Genomic DNA, 17330 nt, shown 5'->3' on the forward strand with positions numbered 1-17330 from the left:
AAGTCTTTTTAATAAACGGAAAAGGAGGAGAAAAAAATGACTGGCAATTCAAAGCCTGTTGTTGTTGACTGGCTACAGCTAAAGTCGGTGTCTCTAAGGTAGATGTGTCCGTTTCTTACACGTGCTTTTTGTGTAGTTAATGATTTATGGATTGTATCGGTTGTCCGAGTTTACAGCTTGGTTGCTTTCATGAACCCTGCTGTTTAAACAAAGTGTCATGCTAACGTTAGCTGCAACTAGCTCGCTCCATTAGTTCTGATTTATGTTTAACGGATTCTGGACACTATTTAATTTGAAAAAAACATAAGCTCGCTTGAGATTTTTGACATAAATGATCGCATTCTTTACATATCGTGTATTTAGAACTCAGGCTTAGTAGAAAAAGTAATTCCGTAGCTTAGCTTTACTCTTGCGTTATGACATTTCTCCCGATTCCGTAAACAACGACACTTCCGGTATCTAAATACGGGTCGTCGATTGGAACAATTTTCATGCTACGGAAGAAAGAAAAGAGAACTGGTTCCAGTGGGGAACGTGCTTAAAGAGCACTAAATGACAAGGGTGGAGAAGTATTGTCATATTAGGATACTGTTCCATAAATAAACAGTTTCACATCCAAATTAAACCTTTTTGTTGCTTCAGTTAAATCCCATTTTGCATCTTAAAGTTCACCTCTTTCACTTATGAGACAGGAAGTGAAACGTGTTTTCTCCGTGTAACGTGTGTGCTTTTTGTGTCATTTTTTAGACAACAAGTAGATTAAAAAGATAACTGTTTTAGCATATGAGCACGTGTTATGTGGGGCACAACCAGCCCATGAAAGGGTTCAGTTTGGCTTGATGAAAGGCAAAATTTGAAAATTGCAGTGCAGTCATTATTACATAATTTTATTAATGTCAAAACGAGCGATAGTAACTACAGAGATGGTTCCTTAAACTAGTCAAAGAGGACATGCAGAGGCTGTGTGTGACAGAAGAGGATGCTACAGATACGATGAGATGGAGTCTAAGTAATGACTTATTTGGAAAATATTCTTTACGATTTTAAAGATCAGTTCATTCACTTTTGGAGGAAGAGGAGTAAGTAAAAGTCGGTAAATCAATAAATAAAAGTAAATAAAAAAGCACATGGAATAAATTAAAGTTATGCATGAACTAAAACAAGTTCGACACCCCGGATATCTTAAAGTTCCGATTAATCCTCCAATCCAGACGGTGGCGGTAATGCTCTTAAAAGCTGTTTACCAACTGCGGTTAAAGCAAAATCGACGAACAAGAAAGCATAATCTCAGCTGCAACGAAAAGATTGAGGTCTCTTGGTGTTGTGTGGGATTATACGACGGTAGTAATAATAATTCGGCGCCGACAGATTTCCTAGTTTATTTTTTGTTCACTGACTGAACTTCTTCAAAAAGCAAAGTTTGGCTTGAAGTGAAACACCGGATGCTTGCGTAAGTCAGTCATCCAATGTGCGTCACACAAAGCAGAGATCGCGTCCGTCCGTCCGTCCATGTGAAGAAGCCATGTTGGCGGAGCTTCTGACGGCGTGCCTTTAAAAAAAACGCCAGAGTAAAGACACTCTTTCAGGTGGGCTCGTATCTGTATCCAGGAAGTACAGTACGACAAACAAGATGTCTTCGGACGATTTTCAGACGAAGTATGCCTCTTTCATGGAGAGCATGCTGAAGAGCGCTGTTGCAGAAACCACGAAACTTTACGAAACTATGGTTGACGAGCTGAAGGCAGAAATATGCAAAATCAAGAAGGAGAATGAGGACCTCAGAACAAAATGCAGCCAGTTTGAGAACGCGAAAAGCCAATCGGGCAGTTATCAAAGAGAAAAACAGCCTCTTCCTGGGCAAAGCAACGACTTCGAGAAATGCGACACAGCCGTGCAGTGTGGTGAGTTGCACAGCATGTTAGCCACCCCGAGCTAACTAATATTAAGTTATAACTGGCTTATGATGGTATGTGTTGTGTTTAGCTAACATTTTACGTGTATTCATGTTATCTGGAACACACTGAACATCATAGTTGTTAATGCTTGCTTCTCAGCATAGTCATCTTGAGCGTGGGATCCAAAATGGGAGGGAAACCATACTAGTTTCTCCATTTTTAGAGGACAGTGAACGTTGGTCCAAACTTCAAAAAATCGTCTTTTTATGGCTACATAAAGCTCAAAAACGTTTTACATATATATATATTTATAAGGAACTGAACAGATGCTCCATAATTATTCAAATGAAATCGAGCATTGGTATAACTGATTTGAGCTAAATTGACTGCTCCTTTACAGCTCAGACTCACCACTTCTATCTTTATATTGGTTTTTATCTATAAAATACAATTAGGATTAGCTAAAGGAAGCCAGAACCTCTTCTAAATTGGCCAATCAGTTCTTTATGCCCCCCCGAGTATATTTCTTTTTGTTCGTTCTGCTGTAGTTTACAGACCGTTACACATTACAAATTTTTTACGTCAGCATCCTGGTCGTGGACACCCATGTCACATGCAAACCTGTTTCTTATTCTGTTTGTAACTACGTTCACACTCAATGGTACTAAGGTTTTCCCACACAGGAAGCTGGTGAGGTGCGAATGAGGGGGCTGATAACGAACTGCAGTCTTCTAATGGCACTGGCATAGTGCCAGGCAAAACCACTAAGACGTGTATTTAAAAAAAAAAAAATTTAACTGAACTGAAATCTTATCAATGTATAGCTTTATTCCACACTTGTATTTAGATATTGATAAGTTGTGTAATAATTCTGAAACAGAAACTAGAATACAAAGGTCCATAAACTTGTATCACAGATGTTTTTGTGTACTCTAATGTAGTGTTTAAAGAGCATTCAAAACATCAGAATGTTTTTTTCCTTTAGAGGAGATGATTAAGACGAAGTATTAACCAAACAATTGTTTAAGAGAATTGCTGCCTCTCTGTTGTTGTTAGAATGTTTTGCAGAAATTAGAACCCTTTCTCACTAGTAGCTACTCAATGTGACTCGACTCTACTCGGTTACTGACATTTTCTGTTATAATTGAGTTCCACCTAGTGTGCGTGGGGTCATTATAGCAGTGCGTCTGGAAGTCCCAGATTTGAATCTGCAACAACAGTATTAAGGTCTATACATAATGACTGTGTTGCGAAAAAAATAAATGAAACTATGAATGCAAACTTGTTTAGACACTTGTGTAGAAGGGCAATACAGATTAATGAACATTTTAATAAATGTAAATATGCCAGATTATACCATTGGGCTGATTTTCATCTGCAGACCCTCTGGCAGGTTGGAGTTAAACAAAAGTTAGTAAAAACATACAGAGACACTATTTACAGATCATGTGGCAAGGACAAAAACAGTGATCACATTATATTAGAACAAACAATGACAAGAAGAGGGGACACAGAGGACAGTATAGATGACAATAACGGAAACACATCAGTTATTAGGGCTGTGCGATATGACCAAAATCTCATATTCCGATATAAGAATTCTATCGTCCCGATAACGATATAAATCACAAAAATGTAACGTTTTCTGTCAATTCTATGGATCTCGGGCAGCTCGACTTGCGGGAAGTGTTTCCAGTTGCGCGTCATGTAGCTGGAGTCGAGTGTGTTTTAACCGATGCATGAAACGATACATTTTTAGTAGAGCTGGGCGATAGAACGATAACGATATGTATCGCGATATAACTTTTACTCGATAGAGAAATTAAGCTATCGCTATAGACCTCGCCGCTCTTGTCCTCTTAATTATGAAGCGCCTTGAGGCGACTTTTGTTGTGATTTGGCGCTATATAAATAAAATTGAATTGAATTGAATTGAAAAAAAAAAAAGGTCAGCCAATCCAAATTAAGTAGCGCAGAGCCGAACCAATCACAGCCGCAGCGTCACGTCGCGTGACTTGTTACGTACAGCACAAGTGCCAAGCCGCACGTGTGTTTGTTTGGGAAGCAGCCAGCGGGTAATGGAGCCAGCGCATAATGGAGGAAATGAGTGTGCCGACTAGAAAAATCAACCGAGTGTGACCCGAAGAGAAAACAGATGATGGTTCCAACGCCGGAGAGATTGTCGAACGGAAGAGCCATAGAAGTTCCGTAGTGTGAAGGTATTTCGGCTATTTCAAGTCTGACAAAAAAACAGAGTAGCGTGCACTGTAAATTGTGCCGAAAGCAAGTCTGGAAATACAATAAACTGGTGCATGCGTCACACTGTGCGCCACGTTATTGTTTCGGTGAAATGAATTTCTACAATACTGTTAATTCTACTTTCTGCAGTGTTTAAATGCTTACATATACACACAGTTACTGTCCGTCCACACATACGACTCTGTTCTGCTTCTATGCCCCAGCTTTGTTTACTTTTTCCCACCGAGGCTTCTAGACTTCTGATTGGCCAACATTTCTGCACGGTTAGGAATCTAGCGCCACCTGCTGCTTTGGCATGTTCATAGCAGCGTTTTCCTTCATTTCTGCCTTTATGTGTGGACGGGATTATTTTTTAAAACGAAAACGGAAAATCTCTGTTTTCAAAAATACCCGTGTACGTGTGGACGTAGCCTCAGTCTCTGACTGGAAGCGCTAATTCGTCATTGGGCTTTTGTCAGACTAAAGTAACTGTTAAAACTGTTTGAAAAGCTAAGCTATACAACAAGGAGAGATTGAGAATTTCCTTTTAGTTCTCTGTTTATTTGATATTGACAAAAGTTAGTCAGTTTTGTCTGTTCTTCTGTAAAACAAACTAAGATTTATTTTTAGAATTCATATTTTGTTTCTAAGTGGAATTGACAATTTAGTCTGTTTCGTTTGTTCTATTTTGAATCTTAAACGCTTTAGCGGCTGCCTTTTGTGTAGTTTGCAATATTTGCCTTTATTTATCTGAAAAAGTCTCATGTTCCTTAAGTACATCTACCCTGTTGAACTTATTATGGGAAATAAATATTTAAATAAAAACAAGCTGCTGATTATTTCACATTTTACTTGTGAGCAACGGCACATTTAAATCTTACAAATATAGTTATTTGGCTTATATCGTGATAGATATCGTTATCGCCTGAAATGAAAAAAACATATCGTGATATGAAAAAATCTCATATCGCCCAGCTCTAATTTTTAGACATAAGTTGTAACGGCCGCTGTTTTCTTTGTGAGCATTTATTACACGGCGTGCTGCGGGGAAAAGCCTGTTCTAACGTTTGAGTCTAAGGTTTATTTTTTAGCACCTGGCGGCTCTTTTTTTACTTTTCATCCGTAAATAATCTGCTCGTTCACGTGATTCAGTTTATTTTGAAAAGTCTCAACAGGATCTTGAGCTTTATTGTGAAAGGTTTATGTGGAGCATAAACAAGCGGACACGCGATGGTGTTACTGTCGTTGTCGCTAACCACAACGCATAAAAACAGGCGCTTGTCCGCCCGTAGTGTGGTTATATAAAATATAAGAGAAAGATAGAACTTTAAGAAATTAATATAGCCACTACAGTGACCATCAAAACAATGAAAAATATTGCCGTAAACAGCTTATTTTGCGACACCACAAAACAAACGATAGCGTAAAATAAAACGATAGACGTTTTTATACTGTCATCCGATATATATCAGTTATATTGCACAAACTCCAGTATTGCACATGGCCTGACTGTCCTGATATTGCGCTGACCCATTACACTAATAGTTGGTTCCCTTTTTTTTTTTTTTTTTTTTTTTTTTAAATACACTCTTTTTCGCGTCCAATATAAAGCATGATTATTAAACATGATCACATGTTTGTGTGTCCCTCATCCACCCTTTTAAGTGACTCTTAAAGATGGGGATACTTTTACTTTCCCTCACTGACAGTGGAAGGCTATTCCAGAAGCGCACTCCCTGATATGTGAAAAGGTGGTCTGTCTAAATGCCAATTCACAATCACCTCTAATAGTGGCTCGAGTCAGTCGAGACCCAGCAATACTGCTAGACTTTTGTTTAATACACTCACTCACTGGTGGAAGCGCCAGACGATGTATAACTTTGTATATTAGACAGGCAGATTTAAATAAATATAACGCGTTGCATTTTTGCAAAAGAATCATGCTCAAATAATGCACTGGTAAAAAAAAAAAAAAAGGAAAGAAAATGAAGTCGACATCAAGTTATGATGAGCTGGTCCTGATGCTTCTAAACAAGAGAAGAAAGAAATGGAGATTCTGGTTTCATCCAAATCTCAAGTAAAGGCCACATCAGGGATAATTTCATGGTTTCATTCCGGCGCTGAAGCCGTATCACGATAGCTTTCATACTGGCTCAGGAGGTCAGTGGGGCAGTTTGAGCTTGTTGGCAAACTTAGGACCACATTGACGAGGTAGGGAAATAATTTTACAGATTAACATTGACCCAATTGGCATCCCAGCATCTAGTTGTGTGTCTGAATTTTAAATGGTATTGTTCTACTATTATCATATTATTGTATATGCAGTACCAGTGCCTGTTTTTACCATCGAGTACAACATTAATGCAGTGGTTTGATTGCTCAGATCTGTTTATATGCTTCCAAAACACTGAAAGAGGTGTCACTGCCATCCTTTAGAACAAGCACAATGTAAGACTTCATATGTATTGGTGGTTGTTCATACTATTTGTCTTATAGTCCAATCGTGACTATATCTTAACTTTTTCCCATACTGTACCTTTGTCTACCTACAGAAGAGAAAGACTGTAATGTTACTTCTTTATTGTAACAAAAAAAACATGACGCAATTTAAAATAAAATAAAAAATACTGATTTAAACAGCAGATTAAAGTTATTGACTCTTGTTACCAACTCACTGGCAGTAATCATTTTTCTCAGACGGCACTTTCCCAGCTATGCACAGAACGTAGAGCGACTGTTGAGCAGCTGTGTCATACTTGGCTACCACATTGGGTTTGCGGTAAAGCCGCATAGCAGATCCATATATGAGCCTTAATTGAGATAGTACTGCACTTATTGTGCAATTTAACCTCCCCCCAAATTAATATTTTCTTGCCTTGCCATTGAGTTAATATGTCTGTTTATTAATGTTCTCCTTTGTTTACATTTGAACATTTCTTCAACTTGTACTGGGGATATATATATATATATATATATATATATATATATATATATATATATATATATATATATATATATATATATATATATATATATATATAAAAGAAGTTGTTTTTTTTTTGTTGTATTTTTTTAAATCTCTGTATTTGTGGAATTGTTCCATACAGTATAGTTGTAGTATTTTCCTAAAGACTTACTAAGAAATAAATCATCTCTGATTTTTATAATGGTTTTATGTTAAACCTTTAAAGCCGGTAACTATTTTTAAATCACTAGAACCGGAACCACGTAAGCTAGCGCAATAATTACTTTTTGCATATGAAACCAGAGGAGTTGTACTTACATCTTATGCCATCAGCTTGTCCTAGGTCACGGTTTCCTTCCACATATAGCTTGAGTACAATCCTAATTGTACTCAATGATATGCAAGTCAATTTATAACTTTAATATGCTTTTCTTAGTAAAAAATAATACTTAAGCCAAAATTAAAATTTTATCCTTACTTAGGAGTAAAAACAAAGCTTGATAGGGTAAGACATAGGTGAGTTATGCAGACACCCACCAGTAGCCAGAACTTCAAAACACAGAGTAAAGCGGTCTTTTCAGTGGACCTGGCCTCTTGACAGTGGTCCGAGGTGTGCATTAGGGCTGCCACGATTTGTCGACTAGTCACGATTACGTCGACTATCAAAATCGTCGACGACTGATTTAATAGTCGACGCGTCGTTTGAAGCTTTGTAAGATCACAAAAGACGCAGGAATAAGTGGCAGGATTTAAGAGTGTAATAACGGACTGAAACAGAAGATGGCAGCATTCCATGTACAAGGATGTCAGCTACCGTTTAACCCCGAAGAAGAAGAAGAAGCAGCTGTGTCCCAGAATTCATAGCGCGGCCCAGCGCAGTTTCCAACAATGGTGGCAGCTAGTTAGTTTTAATGTTACTCTTATTATTCTTTCTGGGTCACAAAATAAACGTTTAACATATTTTCAGGCGAGAATGTAGTCAAAGTCAAGTCAAAGTCACCTTTATTGTCAATTCTGCCACATGTACAGGACATACAGAGAATAGAAACTACGTTACTCTCAATCCCTAGATAAAATAGCAAATGAACATTTAAATATAAGAGTGATTAAAAAATGCAGGTAAAATAATTAAAAAGTAAAAATTTAAATAAATACAATACAATTTTACATATCGTTAGCTTCATAGCATAATTGCCTAAGTCATTGACTTAGTCCAATGACTTAGGCAATTATGCTATGAAGCTAACGATATAACAAGAAAGCTATACAATATACAATGTAGCTGTGTAAACCTCAAATATCTGCTCAGTTTATCAGGACACCACATATTTTCAAAAGTGCTCCGACGTTTTCGGAGACATCTGTTACCCACTAGCTCGTTAGCGAGCCGGGGGCTAGGCTCACTAGCGCCGTGAGAACACCGGACTCCCCGCAAATCGTTTTCAAACCCACCGCCGTCTTTCGCTACTCAGGTTAGATATATATGAGTCACTTAGATAACTTAAAATGTTATTGTTTGGCTTTTTTTTTTTAGTATTTTATTTGTTCCTGAGTAAATCAGTTTGTCTGAGATTAAAGTTATAGTTTTTACACAGCTGAATAAACGTCAAGCAGACAACTGATTATCAGAAGTGTGAGATGCTCCAGAATATACTCCAGTGTCCTGTTATATTTTAGATAGCAAGGAGTTTATTAAACTTCACCGAAACAATCTCCAAATTTCATTAAAATTTAATAAACTATCATCTTGTCTTTATTTTTAGTTAGCACAGACCTTAAACACTTAAAGCTGTAAGCTAATGATAGTTATATAAGAGCAGATGCTGGTGCAATAAGCTGTAGTTTTACGTCCAATGGATGATGATCTGATTAGTCGACTAATCGCAAAAATAATCAGTGACTAGTCGACTATCAAAATAATCGTTTGTGGCAGCCCTAGTGTGCATATATGTGCAATAGGGCTGCCACAAACGATTATTTTAATAGCCAACTAGTCACCGATTATTTTTGCAATTAGTCGACTAATCAGATCATGCGTCCATTGGACGTAACACGTACAGCGTATTGCACCAGCATGCATCTGCTTTTATATAACTATCATTAGCTTACAGCTTTAAGTGTTTAAGGTATGTGCTAACTAAAAATAAAGACAAGATGATAGTATATTCTCGAGCATCTGACACTTGATAATAACTGATAATCAGTTGTCTGCTTGACGTTTATTCAGCTGTGTAAAAACTATAGCTTTAATCTCAGCCAAACAGATTTGCTCAGGAACAAATAAAATACTGAAAAAAGCCAAGCAATAAAATATTTAAGGTATCTAAGTGACTTATATATCATGTTTAACCAGAGTAGCAAAAGTTCATGAATTTGGACACAACTATGATACTGGACACAGCTTCTTCTTCTTTGGGGTTTAACGGCAGCTGGCATCCTTGTACATGCAGTGCTGCCATCTTCTGTTTCAGTCTGTTATTACACTCTTAAATCCTACTACTTATTTCTGCGTCTTTTGGGATCTTACAAAGCTTCAAACGACGAGTCAACTATTAAATTAGTCGTCAACGATTTTGATAGTTGACGTAATTGTGACTAGTCGACTAATCATGGCAGCCCTAATGTGCACACAATTTTCTCCATAGTGAGCTCAAGACTTCAACTCCAGTGGAGTTGAAGAATACAGTAGCCACCTGGACTCCAGGTGGCTACTGTATTCTCTGTTCTCCAACCTTTGTGAGCATAGTATAGCAGCACTACCTCTATACCTGTTTCCACTTCTGGTTAGAGTAGCCTTGCAGCTGATCTCTAGAGAATTGCAAGGTCTGCCACTGCCAGCTCCAGTTCAAAGCGGTGACATTGCGGTCTTCACTTTTTTCTGCTGGTGCAATAAAACTAGTTCATTACTCCCCTGGAAATTGTCGCTGTACTCAACTCTCTTCTGAACTCTATTCTTGAACAATTAGTTATTCTGTTTTTTCTTTGTGTGTTTGCATGTTTCTCTTTACAGATATTGTCTCCTTCCGCACAGTGTTGGTCGAGCAATGTCAGCCACTGGGGCAGTCATCATTAAAAAACCAACAAATGTTACACGCTGGTGAGAGGTTTGGATATGGTTTGCAGGAGCAGGGAGGAAATTCTCAGATGACATTTATACTTGTCAAACAGGAGGTTTGTGTGTACCATAGCAGCATTAAAAAAAATAAAATGTTCTGATTTTTTTGCACCTTCTCAAAACCTAAATTTTTGTCCTCCTCCTACAGGAATCATACAGTGATACTTCTCTACAGTCTGAGTTAAAAGAAGAGGAAGTTGAGTCAGCAGTGGCCTCTGAACAAGCCCTTAGTAATGTTTCAGGTGAGGAAATTAAACTGATGGTTTTGGAATAAAGAAAGAATTGTAAGAATTAAATAATGGCATTTTGAATTTGCTCATCAGCAAATGTATTATTTCCCAATTATCTTGTGATGGTCAAATGTGTTTAGTTAACTGAATGTTATAATCAACTGCTACTTCACTGAGATTCTGCCTCTGTTGTGTGAGAGAGCTGTTTGAAACCGTAGTGCAGGTCTTCCCCACCTGCTGCAGATTGTGTTAGAGCACAACAGCAACTGCCATCCTTAGCTACAGTTTAATTTTTGTGTATGTCTAGCCTGGAGATGAAACCTCATTTGGGAAGCAGCTTGACGACAACACTATAGCAGTCAGTAGGGAAAGTGCAAGGTAGAAAGGGTTGAGGCTAAATGGTTGGCAGAGTTTAAACATCCAAAATAATAGTGGAAGATTATTCACCAGTAAACAGGTTGTGTGTGCAGCATTTCCCAGTGGTAGTATATGAGTGCCAAATCAAAACAGGACTTAGCACATCTTTAAAAAAATAAAATAAACAGTTCCCTTTAAAATAATTGTATGGACCATGTAATGTTAAGGGGAAAAGGAAAAAATGTCTAACTAAAGTTTCATTGTTCCAGAGTTTTCTCTGCCTTAGTAACTTTTTCCTCTTATGTTTCTTCTGACATCTTTATCACTGTGGTGCCTAGGTTCTTTACATGTCTCTTTAAATGGAACTGAAAATGAAGGGATGCTTATTAACCAGGAAGATTCAACAGAAGAAACTACATCAGCTCGAAAAGATGAAGAGACCAAAATGGTCCGGGAGGTATCCTGTATGGGAGAGAGTAGCCGTTCAGAGGGAACGCAGAGCCAGACCACTGATTCAGAACATTCAATAGTTATTTCACTTGCTGCAATGACGGACAATATCAAAGAAGAGTCTGAAGTTGATCAGGAGACATCAGAAGTAGAGACACAGGTTCTTCAGCAATGTCAAAGAGATGGTGAAACAGTAGAAAATGAACAAACTGCTATTACTGTTAAGCCATCTGCACATGTGCACTGTGCAGATGAACAGTTAGGGGGGTCCATATTGGTCAACAAAGAAGTTATTTGTGAAGAATTAAAAAACAGCTTGGCAGAAGATGAAGCTACTTCCAAAACTAATGTGTCAGTACGGCGTAGAAGAGGACGGCCACCAAAGAAAATTAAACCAAAAGAAGCACTTGTGTCATCATCTTTTGATGCCTTAAAAGGCCAGGAACAGTTGAACACACCTTCAGAAATAGTTGACAAATCCACTGCAGTAGATGCAGTGAAGATTTCTGCTTTTGCCTCTCCAAGATCATCTGGGATTCAGTCGAAAGAGACTTCCTCTACTGCCAATCCATCTGTACAGGAGATGGCAAGCACTGATTTGAAAAACATGGACAATAGAAAGGCTGGTTCTCTGCCTGCTTCAGTTTTGTCTTTGAGTAGCAGTTCTTCTGAAAAGCCAGTAGACCCTGAAACTCAGCAGCTTCCCACGGGTGTAGAGAAAGAGGCAGTTGAGGCTCCATCCATTGAAGCTTTATCTGCAAAGAAAACATTGAACTCTCCTCCATTGGACTCACCACAACTGACACCCGGTCAGCACAAGGAACGTCGCACTTCTGCAACACTTCAGGATGCAATGCTGCTAGTTGAAGCAATGAATCAGTCAACAATGGGAAATATTATTCCGTCTTCCGAAAAAATTTCATCACCTATGACTCATTGTGCTCCCTGTGTGGATACCCTACAAACAGTGGACAAAATCCTAGCTAAACCACAGACACAGAATCTTACTGTAAAATCTCAGTCAAGTGTAGAGGCCAATGAAACCCTCAAAGCATTTGTTACACCACAACAACAGCAAGTTTTATCAAATGCTGCTACTCAAACTTTTGTCCTGCCATCTTCCCACCCCGTAGCACCCAGAAAACTGACTAAAATTAGGCCTAAAATAATAACTGTTGTGCCAAGAGTAGGACCATCTCACAATATAGCATCGTCTACAACAAAGCTTTCTTCTATAGAGTCGAGGACTACACACAATAATTTACTTGCAACTTCTGGAGTTGCAGGGTTGCCTCTGGAAACGCCTTCACTTTTCTGTCTTCCTCAACAAACAAATACTACCTCCATGACATTAGTCCCAGTTTCACAGTTGACTAAACCATCAGAAAATCAGCAAACAGGTGGTCCACCACACAAAAAAATAACAATCATAGTTCCAATACGGTTGGCAGCAGTGGCACCAAGTAAACATCCGCCACAGACAATAGTTGTGAAAGCAACGCAAGAGGCAGCAATGCCTCGTGATGTTCCTGTCACATTGACATCTACACAGTCGACTGCAGCTTCACAGGAGTTAAGTGTTTCAGCTTCCGATGACACAGCATTCTCTCAAAGTGAAAACACAACCGACAGCCCTGAATCTCCTGAACAAACTGCCTCTGTTTCTGAAGTGATAAGCACTCCTACAGAAACCAGTTTAGAACAGTCAGTTAAGATAATACCAGCATCACAGCCGACTGTTGATAGGAAGCTCACTCCTGTGGTCAGATTAACCAAACTTCCATTTTCAGTATCCCCCAACGAATCTGTTTTGGTATCGAAACTGCTTTTAAAGGGATTTTCTGAAGGTACTATGCAAGAGATGTCTTCAAAACCAGCAATCTCAGAGAAGCTAGATTCATCTTCAAGCAGTAGTTTAGATGTAACCGAAATGCTTAGTCCTGTGACTCTAAATACACCTCAGAAGTCAGAAGAGTCAAATAATCATGAGCGGGCTCAACTGTCATCTGAAACATTCACTGTCATGAGAGAGGCAACTGTCGGTGAAGATTTGCAGCCATCTACATCAGCCACATCTGTTGAACCCATTCCTAATATGGACAGCAGTGACGTACAGGAGAATGAATCTGCCATCATACAGCTTACCTCCATGTCCAGAGAGGCATCTGACCCTCACTTCCAGATGACTAAAGCACAGTTCTTGGCACAACTGGCAGTTTCACCGATCGTTCAAGATCCAGAAAAACAGGTATATGCTATTCAGTACATGGGGCTCATAATTTCTGTGGTTACACATTGAAATTGATAGTCATCATGTTATGTTGTTGTTGTTGTGGGATTTTGTTATTGTTTTTTTTTAATTAGAACCCCTACAGAATGTGGTACCTATTTATTTATTTTTTGTTTCTTCTTTCCATTTTGATACAGGCCAACTCTGACTTTGCAAATGGTAAAGCTTCTTTGACGGAGAGAAGCTTACAGAAGAAAAGCTTACAGAAAAACTCCTTGGTCGTTCGGCTGCGAAGTCATCTGAAAACTCACTTGCAAGTTAAAAGAACTGAAAAAAGTCTGGAACAGAATTCAGAAAGTGAGACTACCACTCTCATCTCTAAGAAACTTGGAATAGAGAATGGCAGTCTTAACGATGAAAAGTCAACTAAGGAAACCAGTCCTGTTTGCCTTGGAAGGAGAGATGTGGTTAAAGATAATACAGCTCTAATTAATAATGCCCCATCTTCCATCAGTCCTGTAAGATCTGTACTGTGTAATGGTGGTGATTTACCCAAGATGATTGATAATGAGCCAACTTCTAAGAAGAGCAGGGCTAACAGTGATTCCACCACCATGACTCCTAAGGCGGACAGTACACATAGAGATTGTTTAGGCACAGATAATAAAAAATCCACATCTGTGAGTCCTAGAGAGGGTAATTTAAATGAAGAAATTGCTAGTCCTGAAATGACTTCAGTGACTCCTAGGAGGTCTTTGGGTAGGGATAGTCCTAGATATAAAAAATCCAGTTCTTTAAGTCCAAGGAGGTCGCCTTCAGGTAGAAAAGGTTCTTTGAGTTCTAGAAGTCCTAGCTCAACTAAAGAAAGTGGTAGCCCCAAAATGACTAACAATGATACAACCCCTATAAATGAAAAATCAAGTTCTGTAAGCCTTGTAATGTCAACCAGAGGAAGCACTAGTCCTAAAAAGACTGACTTGCCTTCTGTTAGTCCAAGAACACCTAGTTTGAGGCAGTCTGGCATCCGTAGGAGTTCACTTTTCAGCAAGGATGACTCAAGGACAAAAAGGATTAAAAGGGAATTAAGATCTTTTGGTATAACCACAGGTGGCGCTATTACTAGAAGAAATAAAGGTGAAACTTGTTCCCCAAGTGTCAAGTCCCCTACAATAGCTAAAAATTGCATCAGTCCTACAAGGACTGAGGAATCTACACCTGCTAAGAAGCCCAGACTAATCCAAGATGTTACTGGTCCTAAAAGGGGTTTTAAAGTTGTTAATGCTATGAAGTTAGCTAAAGCAGCAAAAGCTAAAAAAATTGCTTCAATGAAAAAGTCTAACAAATCTAAATTGGCAAAAAGTCTGTTATCAGAGAGTCGGACCAACTGTGGGGTTGGGAAAAAATGTCGAGCTAAAGTGTGGATACCTCCTGTCATGACAGAAAGTGAAATGGCTCCACCTGGGGAAAAGGAGTCGTCTTTGTTAAACGTAAAGACGGAGACGGGATCTGATAATCAAAACCCCAGAGGCTCCCCTGATTCACCCCAACCCAAATTTGTTACGTCACCAATTGTATCACCTCTACAGCCTTTGTCAGTCATAGGTAGGCATCTGCTAAGGAACCAGTGTGGGGAATGTGGTCGAATTCTTAGCAGCAGTGCTGCACTGGAAAGCCACGTTAGTCTTCATACGGGACACAGGCCCTTCTCATGCACATTCTGTGGGAAGAATTTCCCAGACTCCAAGAGCTTTAAACGCCACGGCCGGGTGCACCGTAATGGTCGGATACATATCTGCCAGCATTGCGGGAAGGGATTTGTCTACCGCTTTGGCCTTACAAAACACATACAAATGGTGCATGGCAGGATAAGACCTTTCATTTGCCAGATCTGCAAAAAAGGATTCTTCACAAAACGAGACGTAGAAGTACATATTAGGATCCACACTGGAGAGAAACCATTTCAGTGTACCCTCTGTGAAAGGAAATTCATAAGAAGAGTAGAACTGAATGTGCATTTGCGATGGCATAATGGAGAGAAAAGACACTGGTGTCCATTCTGTGGAAAAGGATTTTTAGACTACAATAACCTTAAAAGGCACAAATACACCCATACAGGGGAGAAACCACATGCCTGTCCACACTGTTCAAAGAAATTCACGCAGACGGGTCACCTAAAAAAACATGTTAAAAATGTACATGGTGGTCCGTGAGAGATGGACATGTAAGAAACCATGTTCACCTTGGAACAATGGTATGCTTTGAAATAGGAAATATACATTCTTGTAATTCAGAAAATGCATGCTGTGGAGCGGGTTTTTGTTTGTTTGGTTTTTATAATGGAATTTATATGCAAATGGAGAATTTACTTATTTTGCCTTTTTGAGATAATTATTTTGTATCTTTGTAGAATGGTTCGAGAGTTTGGGAATTTGTACTCATTTGCTGCTTTGTTGGAAATCCATCCATCTGTCTTAAAGAACGGAAGCAACTTAACTAAAGCCAACAGACGAACATGCGTGCCACTTGGTACTGTTGAAAATAAAAACGATGCAATATAGACAGGCTAGACAAGTAAATCTCCCCAAAATCACAAATTGTACTTTAAAGTGATGCAACATAATGATTAGTGACAGTTGTTCTTTATACTAGCTACACTTTTGTTCCTCCTCACTTGCAAGCAGATGAGGAAACTTTCCAGAGTGTTGAACTTTATTTTTTTTTCTTTTTAAAATGTTCTGTATGGCACTGTGTGCTCTCTGCAAAGTAAAGTGTAATATAGATGGAGATTGAGGTTTTTCAGAAATATACATCTTTAAATTTAAGTTGGTTTGTCAGAATATGCAGGTATCCTTTTCTCATACTTTTTGATTCAGTAGGTGATGTCACAAGATGTGTGAGAGCATAACCCCAGTTTGGCATGGTATTTCTTCCCGAATGTTGTACCTGAGTTAGTTTAGGGAAAATTGTTAAGGTAAATTTGGCTTCAACTCAAGTAAGCCTTTGTGGCATACATAATGCTTTTGTTTTGGACATGGACTTTAGTGTCCTAGTGGCATTTTAAAGCTGTCATCTTTTTCTTTTCTCATTTTGTAATGAGTTCGCCATAATACACTTGCATTCGTTTTTAAATATTGTCAACTGAACACATTAAAAACAGATGTTTTGTTAGTTTTTTTAATTGGTAATTTATTGATGTTGTTTTCATATATACAGTTACAAAAATTGAAGCACTTGCCTATCATTAAAAAAGAAGTATTTGATAATCTTTCCACAATAACTCTGGAAAGCACATCTTGTGACCAGTGTTGGAATTTGGATGTTGGATTTTGAAATATGCACTAAGGTTAAAACATGTCTTAATTAAATTGAGACTGAAAATACGATCTAATTTCCATTACCCATCTTTCAATTTCTGTCAGTATGCCACGTCATTACTGATGTCTAAATGGCAATGAAGTCTAATTGTATTACTTGCACAGTAATTAACCACCTCATTCAGGGAGGACTAAAAGTGAATCTTTTTTTATTTTTAAACATATTTTCATTCTGTTCAACATTGTGCTGTATTTAAAAAAAAAAAAAAAAAAAAGATGTCTTTACTTTGGTGTAAATGTCTAATTTTTCTCAGATATGTTTGAAAAGCTAACTTTCCCAAAAAATATCAAACACAATATTAACACATTCTTTTACAGCCCTAAACCTCATTGTACATACTGTGAATTTACATTGATTTGATTTTTGTCAAGTCAAGTTGCATAGTTTGTTTGTACTGGCTGTTAAAATGAAAGAAATGTAAATAAACATTTTGTTTATAAAATTATTTTGTGATCATTTAAAAATGTGTAGCACA

The 17330-nt window shown here is 38.2% G+C and overlaps 1 protein-coding gene across 2 annotated transcripts; it reads left to right on the forward strand.

Annotated features, from left to right (window-relative positions):
* The first annotated feature begins 34 nt into the window (after positions 1–34).
* On the forward strand, positions 35–17091 carry LOC146708428 (uncharacterized). 2 transcript variants are annotated; one of them, XM_085460306.1, is made up of 5 exons: positions 35–98; positions 10109–10269; positions 10362–10455; positions 11139–13498; positions 13678–17091. In XM_085460306.1, exons 2-5 carry the CDS (start codon positions 10183–10185, stop codon positions 15688–15690), a joined length of 4554 nt encoding a protein of 1517 aa, XP_085316432.1. In that variant the 5' UTR covers positions 35–98; positions 10109–10182; the 3' UTR covers positions 15691–17091. The 2 variants fall into 2 exon arrangements, with proteins under 2 accessions (XP_085316432.1, XP_085316430.1); XM_085460304.1 differs by lacking the exon at positions 35–98 and adding an exon at positions 1242–1901.
* The last annotated feature ends 239 nt before the right edge of the window (positions 17092–17330 follow it).

The sequence above is a fragment of the Copadichromis virginalis genome, linkage group LG6 (assembly GCF_057382275.1).
Source record: "Copadichromis virginalis isolate Kocher_CV1m ecotype Utaka linkage group LG6, C_Virginalis_male_GT1.1, whole genome shotgun sequence".
Taxonomy (NCBI): domain Eukaryota; kingdom Metazoa; phylum Chordata; class Actinopteri; order Cichliformes; family Cichlidae; genus Copadichromis; species Copadichromis virginalis.

Bases quoted from the DNA above. Each gene is read 5' to 3' on its own strand.
- LOC146708428 (XM_085460304.1), top strand. From the start codon at position 1,631: ATGTCTTCGGACGATTTTCAGACGAAGTATGCCTCTTTCATGGAGAGC. The intron at 1,902-10,108 runs GTGAGTTGCACA...TTCTCTTTACAG, and splicing joins CGACACAGCCGTGCAGTGTG to ATATTGTCTCCTTCCGCACA. The intron at 13,499-13,677 runs GTATATGCTATT...ATTTTGATACAG, and splicing joins TTCAAGATCCAGAAAAACAG to GCCAACTCTGACTTTGCAAA.